At 34.0% G+C, this 20,022-nt stretch overlaps 1 protein-coding gene across 6 annotated transcripts in view; it reads right to left on the reverse strand.

Annotated features, from left to right (window-relative positions):
• Positions 1-1,351: 1,351 nt before the first annotated feature.
• The window catches only part of DGKB (diacylglycerol kinase beta), a 378,520-nt gene continuing 359,849 nt past the window's right edge, over positions 1,352-20,022 (reverse strand). For all 6 annotated transcript variants that reach the window (XM_077175541.1, XM_054639423.2, XM_077175548.1 and 3 more), the window contains 3 exons: positions 15,575-15,695; positions 13,883-13,943; positions 1,352-3,804 (listed from right to left, as the gene is read on the reverse strand). In XM_077175541.1, coding sequence (XP_077031656.1) covers positions 3,697-3,804; positions 13,883-13,943; positions 15,575-15,695 — 290 coding nt within the window. In that variant the 3' untranslated portion in view covers positions 1,352-3,696. The remainder of the gene's footprint in view (positions 3,805-13,882; positions 13,944-15,574; positions 15,696-20,022) is intronic.

Below are 20,022 nucleotides of genomic sequence, written 5' to 3' on the forward strand. Positions count from 1 at the left end.
CTGTTTTTAAGTTCCATAGCAGAGCTCTCTCTGATCTTCTTCTACTTCCTTGTCTAGAGGTAATTCTTCCTGTTTGTGGGTTTTTTTTTCATTTTGTAGCTATTCTCCCTAGTCACTCCCACAGAGAGGTGAGGGACACCTCTTGGAAGTGTCTGCTTCCCAGAAAGTCTTGGTCTTGCTATGGTCTGCCTCAAAGTTACAAGCCCCAGAAGCCATTTGGGGTCAAAGGCAGTACAATACCACTAGTACCCTAAATCACTAATAATCACTAAAATGCTGTTATCTTGGCAAACAAAGAGTAGCCTAAAGATTTGAAAAAATAAAAAAGGTATTTTTCTGCCTTTCATACCATAGCTGACTATATTCTTTTTTACAGTGATATTCTGGAACATGCTGAAATCTGTAACTTTATTTGCCTTAAATAATATTGGATATTAGCTAGTCTTTGTTTTGATGTACATGCAATCCTAGAGAAGATTAAGATAAGATAAGAGTGAGCAAATGTACCTACAAGTACTGGAAACAGTAATTCTCTATTGTCTCTGCAAGAAATTCTTCCACTTGTTTTTAATAGGAACTCATGTGAAATGAGAGAGACTCCAAACAGTATCAGAAGTTGAAGTTTTTTCCTGAGACATCATGTTCTTTTGTCAGCACATTGCCCAGTTAACACACAATGATCAAAAATTTGCAAATCTAGTGTCACATTTAATACCTATATATTTTAATTGTCACTTACATTGCAAATGTCATTAAGGAAGCCTTAAGGAATGCCCCATTGTATGAGTAGGTTTGCAGATACCCTCTTCAGTCGACCTAAGAACAGTGCTTCTATTTCAGCTGTATGGAAATACACGCACATATTCTTTCTTTCACTTCTTACACCAATGAATAATTTCACATGAGTTCTGTGCATACTGAAGTGAAGAAAATAATCTTCACTTTTTAAGTTCTCTTTCATTACATCAACCATTTTCTATTCATATTATGTTTCATGTACTCTTAAGTTTTTCTCTTCACCACCAATACTTTTAACCTGAGAATGGTTTTAAATTATTAGAGGCCATGCTAAACAAACCCCAAACAACTAAGATTAATAGAAAGACAGCCTCTGCTGTGAAAACCGTTAATTCAGTATAATGGCTGCTCTGTTGTAATTTGTTACAGCGAGAATTTATATACACTGACCAGCAGATCTGATTTACTTTTTATATGTCTATTCAGAATTGTATATAATTGTATAATTCTGATGGCATGGACTCCTCAATCCCTCTTTATATAAAAAAAGCATGTTGTCACCAACTTGCTATCACAGACTGACGCATTTAAAATTGCATACGTTATTTAGTAATAGCTTATGTATAATTTTATTTGTTTTCAGAGTTACAATGTTCATGAGATAATCATAGAGAACACATTATATATTATTGTTAAACACATTTTTGCCACAAAAAGTTGAGAGCATTGGTAGAAAATCCTATGTCAAGTTATGTGAAAATATTTATCACCTGTAACCATAATTTCATAAAACCAATATACACTTTACGTAATATTATATCAGCAAATTCCTTCATTTTGCAAATAACCTTTGCTCTATACTTATGCATGTTTGTAGTTCAGTGCATCAACTGCTTCTGTGTGTGTGTGTGTCTGCAATGCACAGGAAAAATACTAGTTTACTCCTATGGTAACTGTAAATGTCAACACCACTGGACCCAAGAATGGTGAATACAAGATCTTAATTTTAGCGAATAATCACCTTCATATTTTTCTACCTAATGCTGAACAAAACATTAATTGGCATTTACCTCCTAATGTTTACAGAACATAGACTGTATATTTCAAAGACATAATCCTTACCAACTATATACTGACTTTTATTTTAATGTCTATTATATAAATTAGGACTCTGTTGAATTCTTATACTGAGGAACAAATGATAGTAACTTTATTTAAATACATGCACAGTACCGTGCACTACAGCATGACGAAGTATTATTTTTAAAATGGATGAATGAATCAATAGAAAAATAGATTTAATAAATAATTAACATTTTAAAGTCTGGATAAAAATGGGAAATCATGCATTTCAAGCAAAATTTTATTTTTTTCTTGTTTTTTATGAAATCTCTGAGAACTTAAGACATGCAGAGCTGAGAAGCAGCTCACTCTGAACAAAGAACAATGTAAAGACTGCACAAAAAGTTTTGTTTGAGATTGTTTATATGCAAGACTGAAAAAATTTGCCATTCTTCGACTTCCCTTCAACATTAGACAGTGCTGTGCAAACCTCAGACAAATCCCTGTATTATGATTTCTAAGCTGTTAGGAAGTCTCTCAGAGAGCTAAGAAAGTTAAAACCTGAGCAACTGCCTCACCAAAATTTATGACAAGAAATGTCTGGATTTCAGAGAGCAAACTACAAAAGGGTAATAGACAACAGGTCATCATTTCCTTGAGAGATTAACTTAGGGGATGAGTAATTACGGATAGCATAAATTTATAAATTATAATGACAGAAGAAAATATGATTAATTTTCTAATATTTAGAGTTCGTATCGATGTCTCAATATTTAGCATATGTTACTATGTCAATCAACTCATGAAACAATGAAAAGGGAGTATTTACTTGAAATTAATTTAATGTTTTTCCCTACCCAAACATTTGTCTGGACATTGACAATGCAATCAAAAGAACTGTAAATTTTCAGAAGTGAGTCTACTCCAGTGAGTTTGATTAATTATGCATTAACCCATTTCTCTGAAGCATCCTTCACTAAATCTTTGGTGGGAAATGCACTTTAATTAGGCATGAGCTTTGGTTATTTGTGTGCATATGCACTATGCTATTGGTCTATGTGGAGAATGATTTAAAGTTTGCCATGTTACAGAGATGTATTGCTCATGAAAATAATTCTAGGGTTTCAAGAAACACTGATGGCTAGTTTTGCAATTATTATTTTCTTCACTCAGCATGATCTTAGTCCCATAGTTTTTGCTCAAACTTTCATCAACTTTTATTCTTAACAAAAGCTTACTCTAACTTACACAAGAACAATCATGATCATTTATACTGTGCATATTGTTAGATGTTTTCAGCAGGTACAGTTACACATGTACATAGGAGTTATCAGAATAACTTACAGGATTTTAATACTTAGTTGAATAAAAATATTCTCAGGGTAGAAAGAAATGATAAACTAAAAATAATGGTTAAGGAGACTTGCAATGATTCTACTCTGAAACAGGTCAGATTGACTATTCAGGTAAAGATGTTTGATTGAAGAGATATTATTGAACTTATGGCATATGGTTATTGTAGTAGAAAAAGCTGAAACAGAAAAGAGAGAAAATCAAATTATCCATGACATTCTCTTCCCCTATTCCATGGCAGAATTAGACCACAGATTAGTAAATGGCAATGCATGCAACAAAAAATATGCTGTATCACTGTATGTAAACATCTGCTTTCATCATGCAAAATGCCTACAAAACTGTGACAACATCTTTTTCTAGTAGCATAGTTTTACATCAGCTCAGCTACAGAACAGTTAAACCAAAATCCAAGATTTTGCAAATAGAAGATATTCTAAAATTCTTGAAAGATTTCCAGCATAAATATTCCAAAGCCCAACAAAGCTAATTGGTTTTTTTTGTTGTTGTTGGTTTTTTTTTAATTAACTAAACTACATAGGCTTATTCCTTGCTGTGGTTCCTTGTTCTTTTGATGATAGAAGAGAAAAGACCAGTTTTTGGAGGCGGTCCCATCAACATGGGGGCTTGGTTCTTGTGAGTAATTTTTATCTGAGGAAGAAAGAAGAAAAACAGAGTTATCCCTTGAGCTAGTTCAGTTCCAACTATCTGAGATGCTCGATTTATCTTTATATATAAACTTCCAGACCTGCATTGTTTAATCCAAGCTGAAAGGAAAATACCTGGGTTTTTTTATGAATAATGTTCCATATGCAGTAGATCAATCTATGTGTAATAGTTTTTCTGCAAATAATTTAAATTATTTGCAAAAAAAAATTAATAAACACATGCAATAAAATACATGCCAATATACAATCTTACTTTTTGAGTGTGGGATTTATTGCTTGCTGTTGAGGAAGAATTTAAAAGTTGGAAAGAACATACATGCTGACAGACCAAGCTGTTGCCTATTATTAAGATATAAGCTATGTCTTTACATGCTTTATTTATACATCTAATCAAGCTGTACTCTTTTACCACAGGACAGTACTTAATTTCAAAACAGCCATGGCGAAAAAAAGTATAAAGTTAATACACATGAAAAGGTCCAAAAAGATGAACTAGCATTCTAATTTGTTAATTAATTGTTAATAGAAAAGACTCAAATATTGAAAAGACTATTTAAAACACTTTGTAATACTGCTCTAAAGCCACCCGTTTTGATTTCTTTGATATAGAACTACGAATCACCTTAAATGAGACAACCTTAAAGTAGATTATGTCTGCAATTTTCTCTAATTCAAGTCTAAATTAGAGAAGACATTTTATGAATGTATGCTATGCTCAAAGCTAATTGAAAGCAATTATCAAAGTGGCATTTTGTCTGTGACTTTAAGATACATTGTAAGATAATAAATGATTCTCATTATGTAATAAAAAGGTCACATCTTGCCTTTGGGCTAGTGACGTTAGGAGTTTTTCAAAAGCAATCCGAGACATTTTCTTTAGTGAACTACGACTAATACAAGAACCATCACTTATTAAATATCAGTTGTCACCTGCATAGTACCCACATCAGAGATGGGTATCTCTTTCAAAAAGAAACACCACCTCATTAAAAACTGGAAAAATATATCTCTTAAAGTGCATACCTGACATTTTCAAGTTAAAATGAATATCCTTCACTTGTCATTCACTAATAGTAAATGAAACAAAAAATGTATGTCACGTGGAGAGGCTCATTAAAACATAGATCAGGACATTTCTTGGGGTGGAAATTTACTTTACAATGTAAGAAGACAGAAACATAAAAACCTCAAAAGACTCTGTGTCTTGGTTTAACTCTATTAGAGCCTTTACTTTACTCTCCAAATGCTCATTTTCATGCCACCTTAGTTCATTAACTTCAAATTTCATGTGGGACCTCTTTTTGTCAAAGCTATTCATTAGTATCGAATATAGCATATGGGGGGTTCTTGGCAATGTAGATTACTTTCACAAGGATAATAACTCTGGCTTTCAAAGACTGGCACCAATATATTTTCTCACAATAAATTCTGCTTCAGGCATCACTTGGAAGCCAAATCTGTAGTTGGGGTAAACTGGCATTATTCCATTGATGTCAGTACCAGCTGATGATCTGGTCCTGGAAAATTGCCTATTTTTGTAACTTCCACATGCTTCATAAGACGTATTTTGGGGATCAGGAGCAGTGATGATATCAACCTGATCCTGAGGATCATGACATGAAGTAACCTACAACTGGTGTGAGTGAATTTTTCAAGTCATAAAGGGTAAAATCTTGCTTATTGCAAGATTTGGCCATGATGTGGCAGTAGGAATGCCTTTAAGTTTCCTTTCTGAGGTAAAACATAGTAATTCCATCCTAAAGTGAATAAAAGAGCAAAGCTCAAAAGATGGCTTTAGTAGGAAGGGGTGAGGTAATCCTGAGACCCCGTACAGATTGCATGTCGGGTAGGGGCTGTTCAGCGCTCCTCAGGATGAATGCAATTACATACTGAGTAAATGTTTATCATTTGTAATGTTCTTTCTTGGCTTGAGCCATCTGTTTCAGAGACCACAACCTCTTCAGTATGTTACTTCCTATCAGCTGAGATCAGCTAACATGCCTGAACATGATTAACCACTACCATGCGTGGGGATCAGTCCTATATGACTCTCTCCAAGAAACATTTTCAGCTGTTATGAATAAGCACAATTCCAATGGTGTAAAATATTTCGCATTCTGAAAATATCACAATAAAGTGTAAGTTTAAAGTATATTTTTTCACTTAGTCATGATAATGTCTATTAACATTGCATTGGTTAACAATGATAAACATCAATTCCTCACTTTCCTACCTAAAAAATTAAATAAATTGAAACATCTTATTTTTGGCTGATGAAAAAAGATCAGTATGTTTCTGAACCATTGCAGTACTTTGCCTGAAGAAGGCTAATTTTGTCTTTCTCAATACTCTCAGGCACTGCAATTCTGCCCTGGTCTCTCACTTCTGCTTCTGTTCTCATACTGGCAGCACTGCCAGAGCTGGAGCTGTGAGTTTGGGTGACAAGTGACAGTGCTCACTTCAAGATGGGAATAAGCACTGAGGATCTCAGACAGAAAAATAGTGTTGTAGGTCAGAGTAGGGCCTAACATTGAAATTGCTCTGTGGGAGGACAAAAAGAGAGCAAAAGAAAGAAAGAGAGAGATATCTTTACTTAGAAGCAACAGAGACTTTGTTAAGTTAAAAATTCCTACTTACAGCTCTATAGAGATTCTGTGTGTGTGTGTCCAGGGAAGGGTCTAAAGACTAACATTTACCTTTCAGTTTCTCTTCCATTCAGCAATCATCTTCATGTCTTTTTTAGCAGAAACAAAATTATATAAGTTTTAAAAAAGACCCTTCTTTAAAATTTTTAGTGTTTCCTAGATTTACCTGTGAGTTACATATGCACATGCACATGAGGAAAAGAGATTGCACAGACAAAAATCCAGAAAGCTAAAATCCTTAACTAATGTATTTTTAGGAGTTGATAATATATACTTATAGAAATTACTACGCAATTCTGGAAAACAATTTTTGAGATCACTTACTCAATTTATTGAAAAGATGTAATAACTTGAGGGTAATATAAAGAACATTTTAAACATTGAGTGCCTGAACTGCTGCTGGAAGAAAAACAAAAAACCCAGGCAAACACACAACCACCCCAAAAAATCCTAGCTAACCAAAAAAAACCTCAAAACAACAATTTCCCCCAAACAAACATCAACAAAACCCCCCAAAAACAACAACAACAAAAAACCACAACAAAAAACCAAACCCGACCCAAACAAAAAATACCAACAAACAAACAAAAATTCCCAAACAAACAAGAAATTATTTTACATACTTGACATAAATTTATATTTAAAAATAGACAAAATCAGAAAATAATAGAATTCCATTTCGGGGGTAATTCCGTAGACACCTGAATTGCTAGGATACCATGGATTTTTGTTGTAAGCCCGCTCCACAACCTTCTAGGCTAAACTTAAAATGTTGAAGCCAATGACAAACCTCTTATTCACTAACTGAAGCCAAGATTTTATCCCATGAGGGTTGGTATATATAGTAAATATTTATCTAGCAGAAAAATCTTGCATTTGCCGAAATTACCTTTCCAGTATTAGAAAGTATGTCCATTGATTGTATTCGTGGCAATAAACACCAGGTCAAATTGAAAGATCATAATTCTCAAAAGAAGAGATGATAATATCTCCCTATATGTCATAGAAAATTTTGTGATAAGCCTGAATTTTTGATACTAAAAATACTTCAAAATGCATAAACCAGGTCTTTATTTGTTTTAGGAGCAGTCAGAGTTTCAAAATTGCCTTGAAGCCACATAAACATCCACTAAATGAAATGCAGTCAGCATAAAAAATTTTAGCATGATAACAGTATCTTTTAGGTCAGTCAGTTTTACTTTCACGTTCCTTTTTCTGCAGTATATGCTGGTTAACTTTATGCTTCAAAGAATGCCTAAACATTTACTATTTACTATTTCAGAAGACATAGTGCTATAAATGCAGGTTCTTAAGTAGTGCACTAGCTAACAACAGAAAACTGGAAAGAGCTAATCAGCTCTGCTTATATTTCAATTAAGGTTAAAGAACATATTACTGTATTTTAAAGACAGAGGGGAAAAAACTTCCAGAAAAAAAACCCAGCCTTATCCAACTGGATCTTTTAGTTTATGGTCACTATTTTACATGTTCTCAGCAGGGTTTAGATGTTGGTTGTTTTGAGGGTAAGTGGGTTTTCTCATAGTCTAGATACCCAAAGGCTGCTCCTCTTACAGGAAATGGAGAGATGCAACTCCTCTATATCACAGGAGTGCCAAATAATTTTATCTTCCTTAGGTGATCAAGAGTGTATGGGGAATCGTGTTATGAATCAGAGTGATAGAATGTAGGCACTGCTGAGAAAAATTAACCTGTGACTTGCATCATGTGGCATTTCGGGCAAAATCTCTCAGATCTAGACTAGTTGTTTTAAAAGCGTTATGCAACACATCTTAAATAAATTTCTAAACAATATTATTGTGCAAGGTGCAATCAAATCTAATCAGTTTGGCATTAATTAAGCTCTAATAATATACTCTAGTCTCTCTCCTAAGTAGTGTGATCCGTTTCCCCTTCACACAGGTAGATTGGAAAACGTTACAGTGTCATCATAATTTTTAAACATACTGAGAAAATGACAGAGCTGCAAAATTAAAATAAATGATTAATGGCATTTTTTTCATGTTTTGTACTAATAGGTATCACTCAGGTTTTAAATTAATAGAGCTGTCAGCTCTGGGTTGTTACAAATCCAGTGCAGAACTAAAATGGAAATTATGTATTCCACAGATACCTAAAGATGACACTCTGGAATATTTTAAATTTTAATTAGTAGGTGCAATTGTTTTTCCCCCTCCTCCCTAAAACCACTGCAAATTAATTGGCAATTAGTCACAACTAATTCTTTTCTTAACAATCTGAACTGGAAAGAAAGGTGCACTACATGCTAGAGTATTTGTCTGGGGTGCAGAAAGCACACATGCAGTAAATTGCTTTGTCAATTACAAAAACTACTGTTGTGAAATTAAGAAAAAAAATATGCATACATAAACAAAAATAATTAAAGTGCAGTGTACCTGTGACCACAAAAAATAATGCCCAGCTGCAAAGTAAAATGTTAAAAACTCAATAAATCAATCTGGCCTTGGAACAGAATGCACACTGCTACTCAAAGAGGAAAAAAAGTGCAGCATTTTCATATATCATCAAAAATCTTCTCTAGTGATTTCCATTTTTGGGTTAACTAGGTAGCAATTGGCTAACATTCTATTGAAATCAGCCACCATATCTAGGACCCAGCTCCTGTTTGCTCTAAAGTGGCAGATGCAGGAGGTCAAATTCTCTCATTATAAAGGACTGATAAGAAAATACTGGTACAACCAGAGACATGGAAAAAAGATACTTTACAGAGTCTAGAATACAGCTGCAGCTGCTTCATGTGATGTGTGAGGTATTGGAGACAATGGATCTATATAAAAGCAAATCTGTAACTCTCTTTTAGTTTTCTCACCTAGCTCTGGCACACAGTGATTATTAACAAAAGCTTGGTTTGGTTTAAGTTCTTGTTTCTGTATTTAACTACAGGAGAGTAGGATCCCTGTGCCCTGGCTCATCACCTCTCCTGGGACTAAAGGAAAAACTAGAGAGAAATCACTCATTCAAAACTTATTTTTAAGGTACATTCAAATGAGAGTGTTTTGAAATACTAATTTTGTGTAACATTATTCCATTACTTAGTCAAAGTATCAGTAAACAATCAGGAAACAATTCTGAAAATACTGTGTCTCAGATACCTGTGAAACTGTGTTTCTGGCAATCCATTAGGTGAGCTCTGACTATGGGTTTTTATTTTTGTTTCTTTATTTAAGCAATATTCTTGAATCTTCTATAGACATTTCTTTCTTCTACTTTTAATCTAGTGTTTCTAGAAGCTTGACACTCTTTCAGATATCATGCCAAGCAAGTCAGGAATAGATGAAAGAACATAAATTGCAGTTATTTCTAATTAGGATGGAACATTGTTATAGATTTTTTCAAAACATTGCTAATAATTTATGTAGCTAAATTGAAAGATTACTTTTCTTAAAAAAACCCTGATGGCTAAAGCTAGAAGTTTATTGAATTAACTTGAGAGTCTTTGAAGTTTCATTACTATTAATGACCTGTTTGGAGATCAGGTGAAACCATAGATATCTTTCATGTTGCTATATTTGTCTGGGAGAGCTCTGATAGAATTTCTTCCTCAGCTAATCAGACAAGATGTTTAACATAATATTAACATTATCATCTTTCCTTCTCCCAAAGAGTCTTCTATAAAAAAAACAGTGAAAACAATACAATTTGATGCTCAGATGCTTCATCTTGTAATACCAGAGCAGACTGACATTGTTAGACACTGCATTCTGCATGTGTTCAACATACTAAATAATTCTGGATGACAGATTTTTGCACCAAGCCACTCACACTTCTAAGAATGCACAGAACCTACATGAGTGTGTACCTGCTCTCCTGTATGGATGATAGGTGCATAAGCAATGTATCATAAAAGATTTAAAAGAAACACACAACTATTTGTTTACTCCTAAAATTGACCACAGAAAGGAAAAATCACAGATCACAGCTTCTGGAGAACCACTGCATTATCTACCACATTCCACAATATTTTCTCAGAGCTCACAGCATCATTTTGGAGGAGCATGGCCTCCATATGCATGAGAAAGGACAGTGTCAGCAACTCATGCTGTTTGTGTGAAAGTTTTTTCCCAGTCAGAAAGGAGAAGCCACAAAGAGAAGCCTGTTGGTTCCTTCAACGGGAAGTAAACTTCCAAGCCTGCATGTGCAGGCTGTATCCTACACATAATAGGGATTTGAGGCCAAACTTGTTTTCCTAAATGGGCATAATAGAAAAGCAGGAGAATTTTGATAAGGTTGAACTTAATTTCTTGAAAAATCATTTGGAAAATACTCTCATTTATATCAAAACCTGAAACAATGTAGAAAAGTACTTTTGAGCTTAAGAACTTGCAAGCCGGGTAAGAGTTGTTTCAATACATGCTGATTCTATGAACTTCTTTCTCACTTAGTCTCTGTAATATTTATAGGTCAGTCCTTAACACTACTAAAATTCCTAAGATACCAAAATAAAGTGTGTTATTTCAACTTCATAAAAGACAGTTGAAGGGGGAAAGATAGCAGGTTTTGTTTTTTGCTGTTTGGTTTTTTTTGTGTTTTTTTTTCTAACAATAGCTTTCTGGCTGGAACACAAAAGAATCAAAAACCTGAGGCTCAGCTGCTGTGTCTCACTGATGTGTGCAACCTAACAAGGTGCAGACTTCTCTCTCCTAAAACTAGTGAGATGGTATATCCAAACACAGCTTTTTTCCTTCAAACAACATAGCCAGTAAACTAATAAGTGCCTTGCCTCAGCATCCTAATGAGAAAAGAGGTAGCCTGGGAATGTCTCCCCATGTGTCTGCACAATGCAGGAACGGCAGCATCTTTATATACAGGCCTCAATTTCTTATAATGACTAGAGAAAGAAACTTCCTAAGAGGCAAAAGGAAAGGAAAGCCAAATTATCACAAGTGTCTAGGGAACTTTATAGAGAGTTCTTTATCTGGCCATGATGATTTTTTTTTTTCATTTAAAAATGTGTCACTATACATTTGATTTCATTTTGGGAGAAAATGACAGTTTTTTCTCTAAAAAAAGACAAACCTAATGATTTTTATATTGGCCTCCTTATTAGTTTTCTGAAATTTGAGCCCTTGCTGGCTCAAATGACTGATTACATAGCTGACTAAGCCTAAAGAATTATTTTTATTTTCTGGAGGTTTGGTATAGACTCTGGTTTGGATACACATCACAGATATCACCCTGGTATTTCCATGATCGAGTACGCTTTTGGCTTCCAAACAAAGATCACTGTGAAGCACAAACTCAGATGTCAAATCTTGATCTTTGGTTGAGAGAAAACCTAATATCTACCTATGTCTAAGGACATAGGTGGATATTATCTTCCTATTATCTAAGGAAGAATTCCTAGCTACTTTGCAGAGAACTGAAAGAAAAAACTCTACTGTAGTTAGACTTAGTGGGGAGGAAAGAGGTTGGACCATATATGTTTTTTACTTTGTAGGATGTAGGAAACAGCGTGTGGTACATCATACAAAGATGCAAGGAGCTATTACACTAAATACTGAAGCTCCTCAGCACAAAAAAAACCCAAAACACAAAAATGAATAAAATAACAAAAATTAATATTTCTATATCTAATTCATGGAAGTGCATTGGTATAGCATATAGTTCATGTATTTTTTCCTCAAAGACTAAACAAGTACATTCAACAGCATGGTTTTCTTACACAGCACCAAGTATATTTTTAAAACAATGGTAAAGCAAAAAGAATAGGTTCCTCAGAAGAGTACATGCCATTTCTATCCCATTTAAAACTGGACAGCAGTAATTGTCAATAGTAATTTACTGTTTCCTCAGGGCAGTAATTGAAATGTAAGAATTGTCTTTCTTCCCAGGTTTGTTCTCAATTGCACAGGTAGCTTCTGCTAGCATTATCAATCAGATAACAGGGATTCTGCACAGACCAAGCATCAGGACAGAAAAAAAATTAGCACATGTTATTGCCAGCAACCTTCCATAAGTTCTCTTGTGTAATCTGGCAACTGAAAAATTCCATGTCTTTTTCCTGAACAAGTAACTGCTGGGTTCAGTACTATTGCTCTGCACTGAGCCATCATTGTAGAAGAGGTAAAGATAATGATATCTCTTAACTCCAAAAGGTTTTCCGCAACAAATCTCATAAAACCCCCACTGTTCTGCCTTCACACAGTATGTGTTTCAGTATGTGTTTCTATGGTTCTCCTCACATTGCAGAATCTGAGCACTTCCCTAGAGAATGAGAACTCAGCATCCTTCCCACTGTTCAGCTGTACTCTATGGTGTATCTGGTACGCATGAACTACCACAACCCTCTTCTGCCATCCTAACCCATATAATGTCAGTTGCACACCTATTAGCACCTTCCTGAACATTATCACTTTTATTTTTTGCGTAACTTTTACTTCTACCAGAGACATAAAGCTCATGAAAGGAATTCAGTACCCTTTTCTTGAAAATTGCTCCCATTTGTAGTGGGATTTCTTCCTTGTTACAGTACTATTTTGTCATATTTACAAGCTGCAAGGCTATTCATCTACTGCAAGCAATTCATCTACTTAAAAGTACAGGTCCTCTTTAGGTAACCAAAATTAGTAGAACTTAATAAGAAAACAGATTAATATGATTACACAGGACAATAAAGAACTTTGATTTCATCAGCCTCCTCTCTGAAGGCCTGGTTAGGCTCTATAATTTATTGGAGAGAGATGAAAACGGAGAGTTCTTACAGATACACCTTTTCTTGCATTGTCTCTAAAGAGTCACTCAAAGAACCTTTTCTGAGAAAGTTCTTATCCTAGCCTAGGCCATCCTAACCTATGCAAATTGATGTTTGTATGCCCTCACTTCCAATGTGTGGGTACTGAAACAAGAAACTAATTAATTTCCTTTATTTACCCCTTAAACTGTAAGGACTTAAAAAAATATTTGTCCTATTGTATAATTGAAGCAGAACAGTTAAGACTTCAGCTTTATTTAAAACTTTCTTGATATGAACTCTCAAAAACACAATAGAAAAGCTTTCTAAATTTTTAAGACTAACATTAGTTACTCTCTACATTTTAGCATCAAAACAAAGATTGAATTTTCCTCAGCAATAGAGAGCCAAAATCTGATACACCATCATAAATAAATTGCCATATTGGGTAAAGGAATACTGAAACTGCACTCTTCAAGTATTTTCCAAACTTCTGAAATAGATGTCTTTTTATTCCACTCTAACCTGTGTTTGAATTCAGACTGACAAATTGAAAATGCAGGGAGTACTAAAGTATATAAAAACAGTTGGTGAAGATGTTATTTAAGAAAACTGAGTTAATACTGATGAAAACAGTTGTCTTCTAAACATAAGAGAAATATTTCTACCATTGAAAAGAAGAGAAAGAAAAAATCAGTTGTAGTTACCGTGCAAGGAGTTTGCATCCAAGGTTCTCCATCTATCTGCATAGGCAGAGACTTGCTGGTCCTAAAGGTACAAATTTCATAATATAAGAAAAAGAAACTAGAAAAATTGATAAATGTATTTATGAAAAAGGCACATATGTGATGGCATACAGATGTAACCCTGATTCACCCTAAACTCCTTCGGAATTTCCAGTATGACTCAATATGCTTACAAATGTAACATAATCAACTTAAAAAGCTTAGTCTGATTTTCAACATACAAAGCAAAAACATGGCAAATATTAATGCATCTTGCTAGTAATAGACTACTCTTTCATGGAAGAAGAGTCTGTAATTTGTGAAATAATGAGTGAATGACACAATAACAATAATAATATATAGTATATATATTATTCTACTATAAAGGAAATGAGAAATAAATTTCAGGTCTATCATCACCACTTACTACAATCACTGTGTCTGAGTTAGACAGAACACTCACAGAGAATGAAGTTTGCACTATATTCAGAGTCTTTAACATGCCATGTTATAAATTTAAATTGTTAGCAAAGGGGCACTGATTTCAACAGAAAGATACAGACAGTATTCCCTCTCCAGTTCTGGGTGTCACATTAAGAAAAGTGTAGCAAAATGAGAACAGAAAAAAAAAATACTACATTTATGGTCTTTTCCAACCCTGTATTTTTGTATAATAACTATTAGCAATAGCATGGAGGGGATAAATCTAATAATGGAAAAATTAGTGACTCATGTTGGTCAATGGAAATTCTGGTTTGGATGTTTTTTTGAAAACAAACTAACATTTCATGGAATTATCCCTTATCACCTATGGCCATAAATGAAGGAAGAATTTTTAATGAGCTCTCAGTTTATAGTTCAGGAAGGGTTCCTACTTATTTTTTTATTGTTGCTCTTCTGTTTTAGGCTCATAAGTGCAGAGCTTATGGGTTTAATAAATTTTGGAAAATTCTTACTGAGGAATTCTTGACTGAAAAAGAGATGGTCAATTCCTTTTCAGTCCTTATTTAATCCAAAAGATAGAATAATTACTTTTTCCTTGTGTTCTAATTCAAGTTTACTCTATTGTGAATGTTCTTATCTTAGAAATGATAAAACACAATGAAATTAGAGTATTCCACCATCATCGGCTCACACACACCAACAGATTTAATAACAGGGCTTGTCAGAATTCAGTAAATAACAAATAAATTAAAAACAGAGCACTTTGACTTCCACAGATCAAAAAGTGCTTTACAATTACTAATTACACACTTCTATTCCCTGGTGTGGTATGCATTATAAATGGGTTAAAAATGTGACAAAGTAATGCTAAATTACTTTTGGCTTGAAATTGCATGGAGTATATGTCAACAATAAGCCCCAAGATGTTCATGCCTTATTCCTTCTGCTCCAAATGCTTGACAATACTTCTTCATTGGACAAAACGGCACTTGAATACAACATGTGAAGATTGAATGGAAACAACCTCTTTTTAGTTTTTTGACACATTTAAAGAAAGGAAGATGTATGGGCATGGAATGTAGATGGAATAGATTAATTCCATATACAAAAATGATACTTTCACAAGAAATAATAATTATAATTATGACTGTTAAACTACAAAAGAAAGTCAATACATAAAACTCTTCAGTTTCACTCCAACACCACAGTGTAAATTAAAGCTGCTGATACCTAATGACAACAGATGAGCACTGGGCAAGCCGTCTTCCAGCACTTTTCAGACCTGTGTATATCTGTCCCATCTCCATGGCTCCTTCCAGACCCACCACTTCCATAAGCTGGTCACTTAGATCTGCAAAAGTTGAAAAAAATTCAGATTTTGGCTTGTCAGCACTTTGAAAGCAGTCATATTGACCAATGAGAACTGTCAGAAGACAAGCTGACAATAAAAGATGTGGAGAACAGAACAGGGAAAATTATTATTCCTAAGGAGAATTACAGCTTTAAGTTGGACACAACTGGGCCCTGCTGTCTCACAATTCTACAATATCCTAACCAAAATTATTCTGAAATAGAATAATTATATCCATGGTTACATGAAGACGAAAGAAATAATTTCATTATATGAGAAAATAGAAGATATTCCTTCATTTTGATTACTTGACACACAAAGAATGAGATGTTTACAGTGCAGAAATTTATGCTTTTTATTTTTTCAACAGATACTTAAAATCTGTAAAGAAAAAGTCAGTGCTCCAGACAATGTGTACAACTCTAATTCAGTCTTTACATGCATGCATTATTATGATGAGATTTTGCATTGGATCAGCGTCTTAATTAGTACAGAGATGCAATGCAAAAAGGCAGAAAAAAACATTAACTATCCACCTAGCCTTCCAAATTTGTCATGCTTGTTTGCACTCAGTTATATGTTGTTTGTTTCACACTTCTTTCTGACTAAACAGTACTTTGGCATTAAACTTCAAAAACTATTTAAATAAAAATTAGTTTACTTGACTTCAAGGAGTAAGAAAAGTTTTGTGTAGAATTTCAGGTACAAACAGATACCTAAGGAGTAATAGGCAGTCTGCCTTGAGAAGCAACCAAGCAAGGTAATGAAATATTATCCACAGTCAACTAGGGTGTTTTGCATGAAATCATTTGTATTCTCCTGCATAAATACATGGTGCCATGACCAAAAGGACAAGAAAAAGAAACATTTCTTTTCTAGCTGTATAATGTGTGTATTTTATAAATTGGCTGTTAACATCGATGTTTCCAAAAGGTACATTGTTCAGTGAAGTAAGGATTGAGATAAAATGTTAGAGTATATCATCACACTGAAAAAAACAAAGAAAGGAAACCACATTACTCTGTGTATTTTAAACCCCTCAACCCTTAATGAAGGTAAAATTTCATGCTAAAAATCGTATCTACGAGACTATTCCAAAGTTTCAATGGGAGTCTTTTCTGTTCACTTCTTTGGGCTTTCAATGAAGGTAATTAACTGAAAGAAGTACTGTGATGAGGGAAAAAATATATTAAAAGCAAATAGGATTTATGATCTGGATTATTCTGTTTCCAGCAGAAAATCTGATACTATCCAAAGCCTTCATTTTTCTTCTTATACTTTCTTAATATTTTCTGCTTTATTCATTTTTTCATCACAGTGAAATCAGTTCCATATAATACTAATGAAGAAAAAAATAAACAATGTTCTTTCCCATTAAGGGAAAACAATAAGACAGTCAAAAGTTTAAAATGTACAATATCATTAATTCTAGCTATATATTTTTATAGCTTGCATCCACGTAACACATGTAAGCCTAATTTTGTATGTCTGGCTTTCCGTTGCATTTTTTTTTCTTAAAATGTTTCCCATAAGTAACATTTAAACTTAAGTGACATTTAAATAAATGCTGCTTTTCTTGGTAGCCACAGAGACTTAACTGGGAAAGAACTACTCATTTTCAAAAATTTATGTATTATAAAGGCACATAGAACTTTTTAGATGTAGTAAATCATTAAAATGTTTAGCCAAAGAAAACATCAAATTCCTATTCACTTGGCCATTAGAAAATTATGATTTTTTAAAATGGAAGAATAATTAAGAACAGATTTTTATTTCTGACAGCTCCGGCAATATGTGCAATATTCAGAATAGTGACATTTTCAGGGATATATATTTGATTCATAATTTTTCAGGACCTTTGAGATTAGTGCCAGTAGCAGCAAGGTAACTAAGGGCCAAATCCTGCCCTTTGATCTATACTGTACTTCTCATTAAATGTGGTATATTAAACATTGGAAGACGGAACTGAACAATACTCTCATCTACCAAAAAAGTGAAGCCTTTCAAAAACTTCACATGTGCAGTGGCACATTCCCAAAGTGGAGTTATTTTAGGCCAAATATGAATATTTTTAGAATCAAGCTTAAATTAGACATAACTTTCCTTCAGAAGCAGTAAAAACTAAAGCAAATATAACATGCAATTATTGACTGCATTAGTTCACACTCCTGCCCTTGCTGATATATTTGACCTGATGCTTTTGCACAGTCATATCCATTTCAGCAAATCCTTGAGATATATTGACTTTGATAAGAACTCGAGTGAAAAGTGGAAAAGGGAGTGTGTCTATTTTAGTCCCACTCTTCAAGGATGTTACATGGCTATAGGTACACTGGTTGAATATAAAGAGTCAAGACATAAACAATGGGATGATATTTCTTCTTAAAAGGTCTCCACCAAAGACTTAGAAAGAGACTAAGTAAGCTCTGTTAAAGGAGATCTGATCTTCTATTAAATTAACAGATAGGAAAGGGGAAGTCATTCTTCACTCTGGTGGAAGTTTATCACTGATTTTTCAGAAAGATCAATGCAGGCCTCTGTACTGCGCAACATACACCCCAAAATAATCTGGAAATAGAAGTAGACAGTGAGTAATGAAGATTCAATGAAGGAAAAACAAAACCCAATTATAAAAAAAGTTTAGGAATTTTACAGTTCTGAGTAATGGGGTTTTACAAAGGCAGAAAGTTCAATACATGTTCAATATATGTAACTTAATGTCCATGAGGAGAAAGAGCACTCACTACAGATATGTAGACTGTTATATACATATATATATAACATTTGGAAATAAATATGGTGTGTATGTCTCCATGTGTATATGCTTATTTTGCTGGACTATAATTGATACTGTCATGCTGGAATGAACATTGTGGAGTTACTGTGGCAAGTTCTATGAAAATATCAGCTCATGCTCAATTTATGATCACCAAATACTGCAACTGGTACATCTGTAAGATATGGAATTTGTAGTTCCAGTTCACTCAGCAATTCAGAGGAAGAAAAATAACTGGAAATGACAGAGGAACAAATGTGGTAACAAATATGGAGCAACTTCTGTATGAAAATAAATACTTCAGGAAGTGAGGAGATGAATGGAGGAAAGATGACAAAATACCAAGTGCACTGGAGTAGGTGAAGACAGTAATGTAATTCAGTATTTCACAAATGCAAGAACTGAGTTTTATAGTACTTCTAGAAAAGCAGGAAATCCTTTTTACATAGTATCTTGTTATGCCATGAGGCCACACTAAACTGAAATTACTTAAATCAAAAATGATACATATTCGGTAGGATAGCTTGACAAAAAAGAATCACAGTAAGTTTGCTCTCTCATGCTTTATTTCTAATACAGGTTGGTGTTAGAGGTCAGATACTGAGCTACACCAACTTGTGGCTTGATCTAGTATCACTATTCTTGCTGACTTCTTATGCGTCTTATAAAGTGTAGCAGAGAATAATGAATGCAGCCACTCACTAAACATCACTTGTCACTTAAAACAGTTTATAATGTGTACTTTTCTGTGACATGTATCCCTATTGTGTTGGAGACCTCACTGTGAAAGTCACTCTTTTTGATCCTCAAATTATATTCTTGTGTCTCCGTGTCTCTAACAACTATAAAGCAAAATATGTTTTTTTTTTTAGGGATGCATTTCTTTCTTGTGTTTTTTTCTGCATTCTACTGATTTTATTTCAAAGAGAAATTGATTTATTAAAAATATGGATATTGATCTAGCACCGATATCCAACTGTGACGGACAAAGACTCTCTAACAGTTTAAAGTTAGAAAGTCTATGTTTATTGCAATGCTGGGCAGCATGAGGGATAGCTCCCAAATACACACCGCGATTTACAGGTGATTACAGAGTCCTTTTATCCATACAAGTATTGAATGCTCAAAATACAAATAGGTATTCATAACTTTGGTACATCCCATTCCCCAGCTTCGTATGGTAATCAGTTCAAAAGCTATTAAGCATCCATAGTTTGTTCCTTGAAATGGGTCGGTGGTCCCTTTCATGGGGAGGGATCCCATCATGAGGAAGTAAATTAGGTCTTCCTCGTTCTGACCTTTCTACCTTCTCAATGCAACTATGACAAATGAACCCTCGGTAGAACTCCCATTCCCCGTCTTCAATTGGTTTCAGAACAGAGGAGGCCTACAATTGTCTTATGTTCCTAAAAGCTATTTATCAGTTTCTATATTCTTCATTATAAAGCCAGCTAACCAAACATTATGTTGACAAGAAATCAATTACTAGTTAATTACTAACTCTTAACTTCATCAAGGCCTACCCATTCATTTTAATTAACTCCAACAAAG

This window comes from Agelaius phoeniceus, chromosome 1, assembly GCF_051311805.1.
Source record: "Agelaius phoeniceus isolate bAgePho1 chromosome 1, bAgePho1.hap1, whole genome shotgun sequence".
NCBI lineage: Eukaryota > Metazoa > Chordata > Aves > Passeriformes > Icteridae > Agelaius > Agelaius phoeniceus.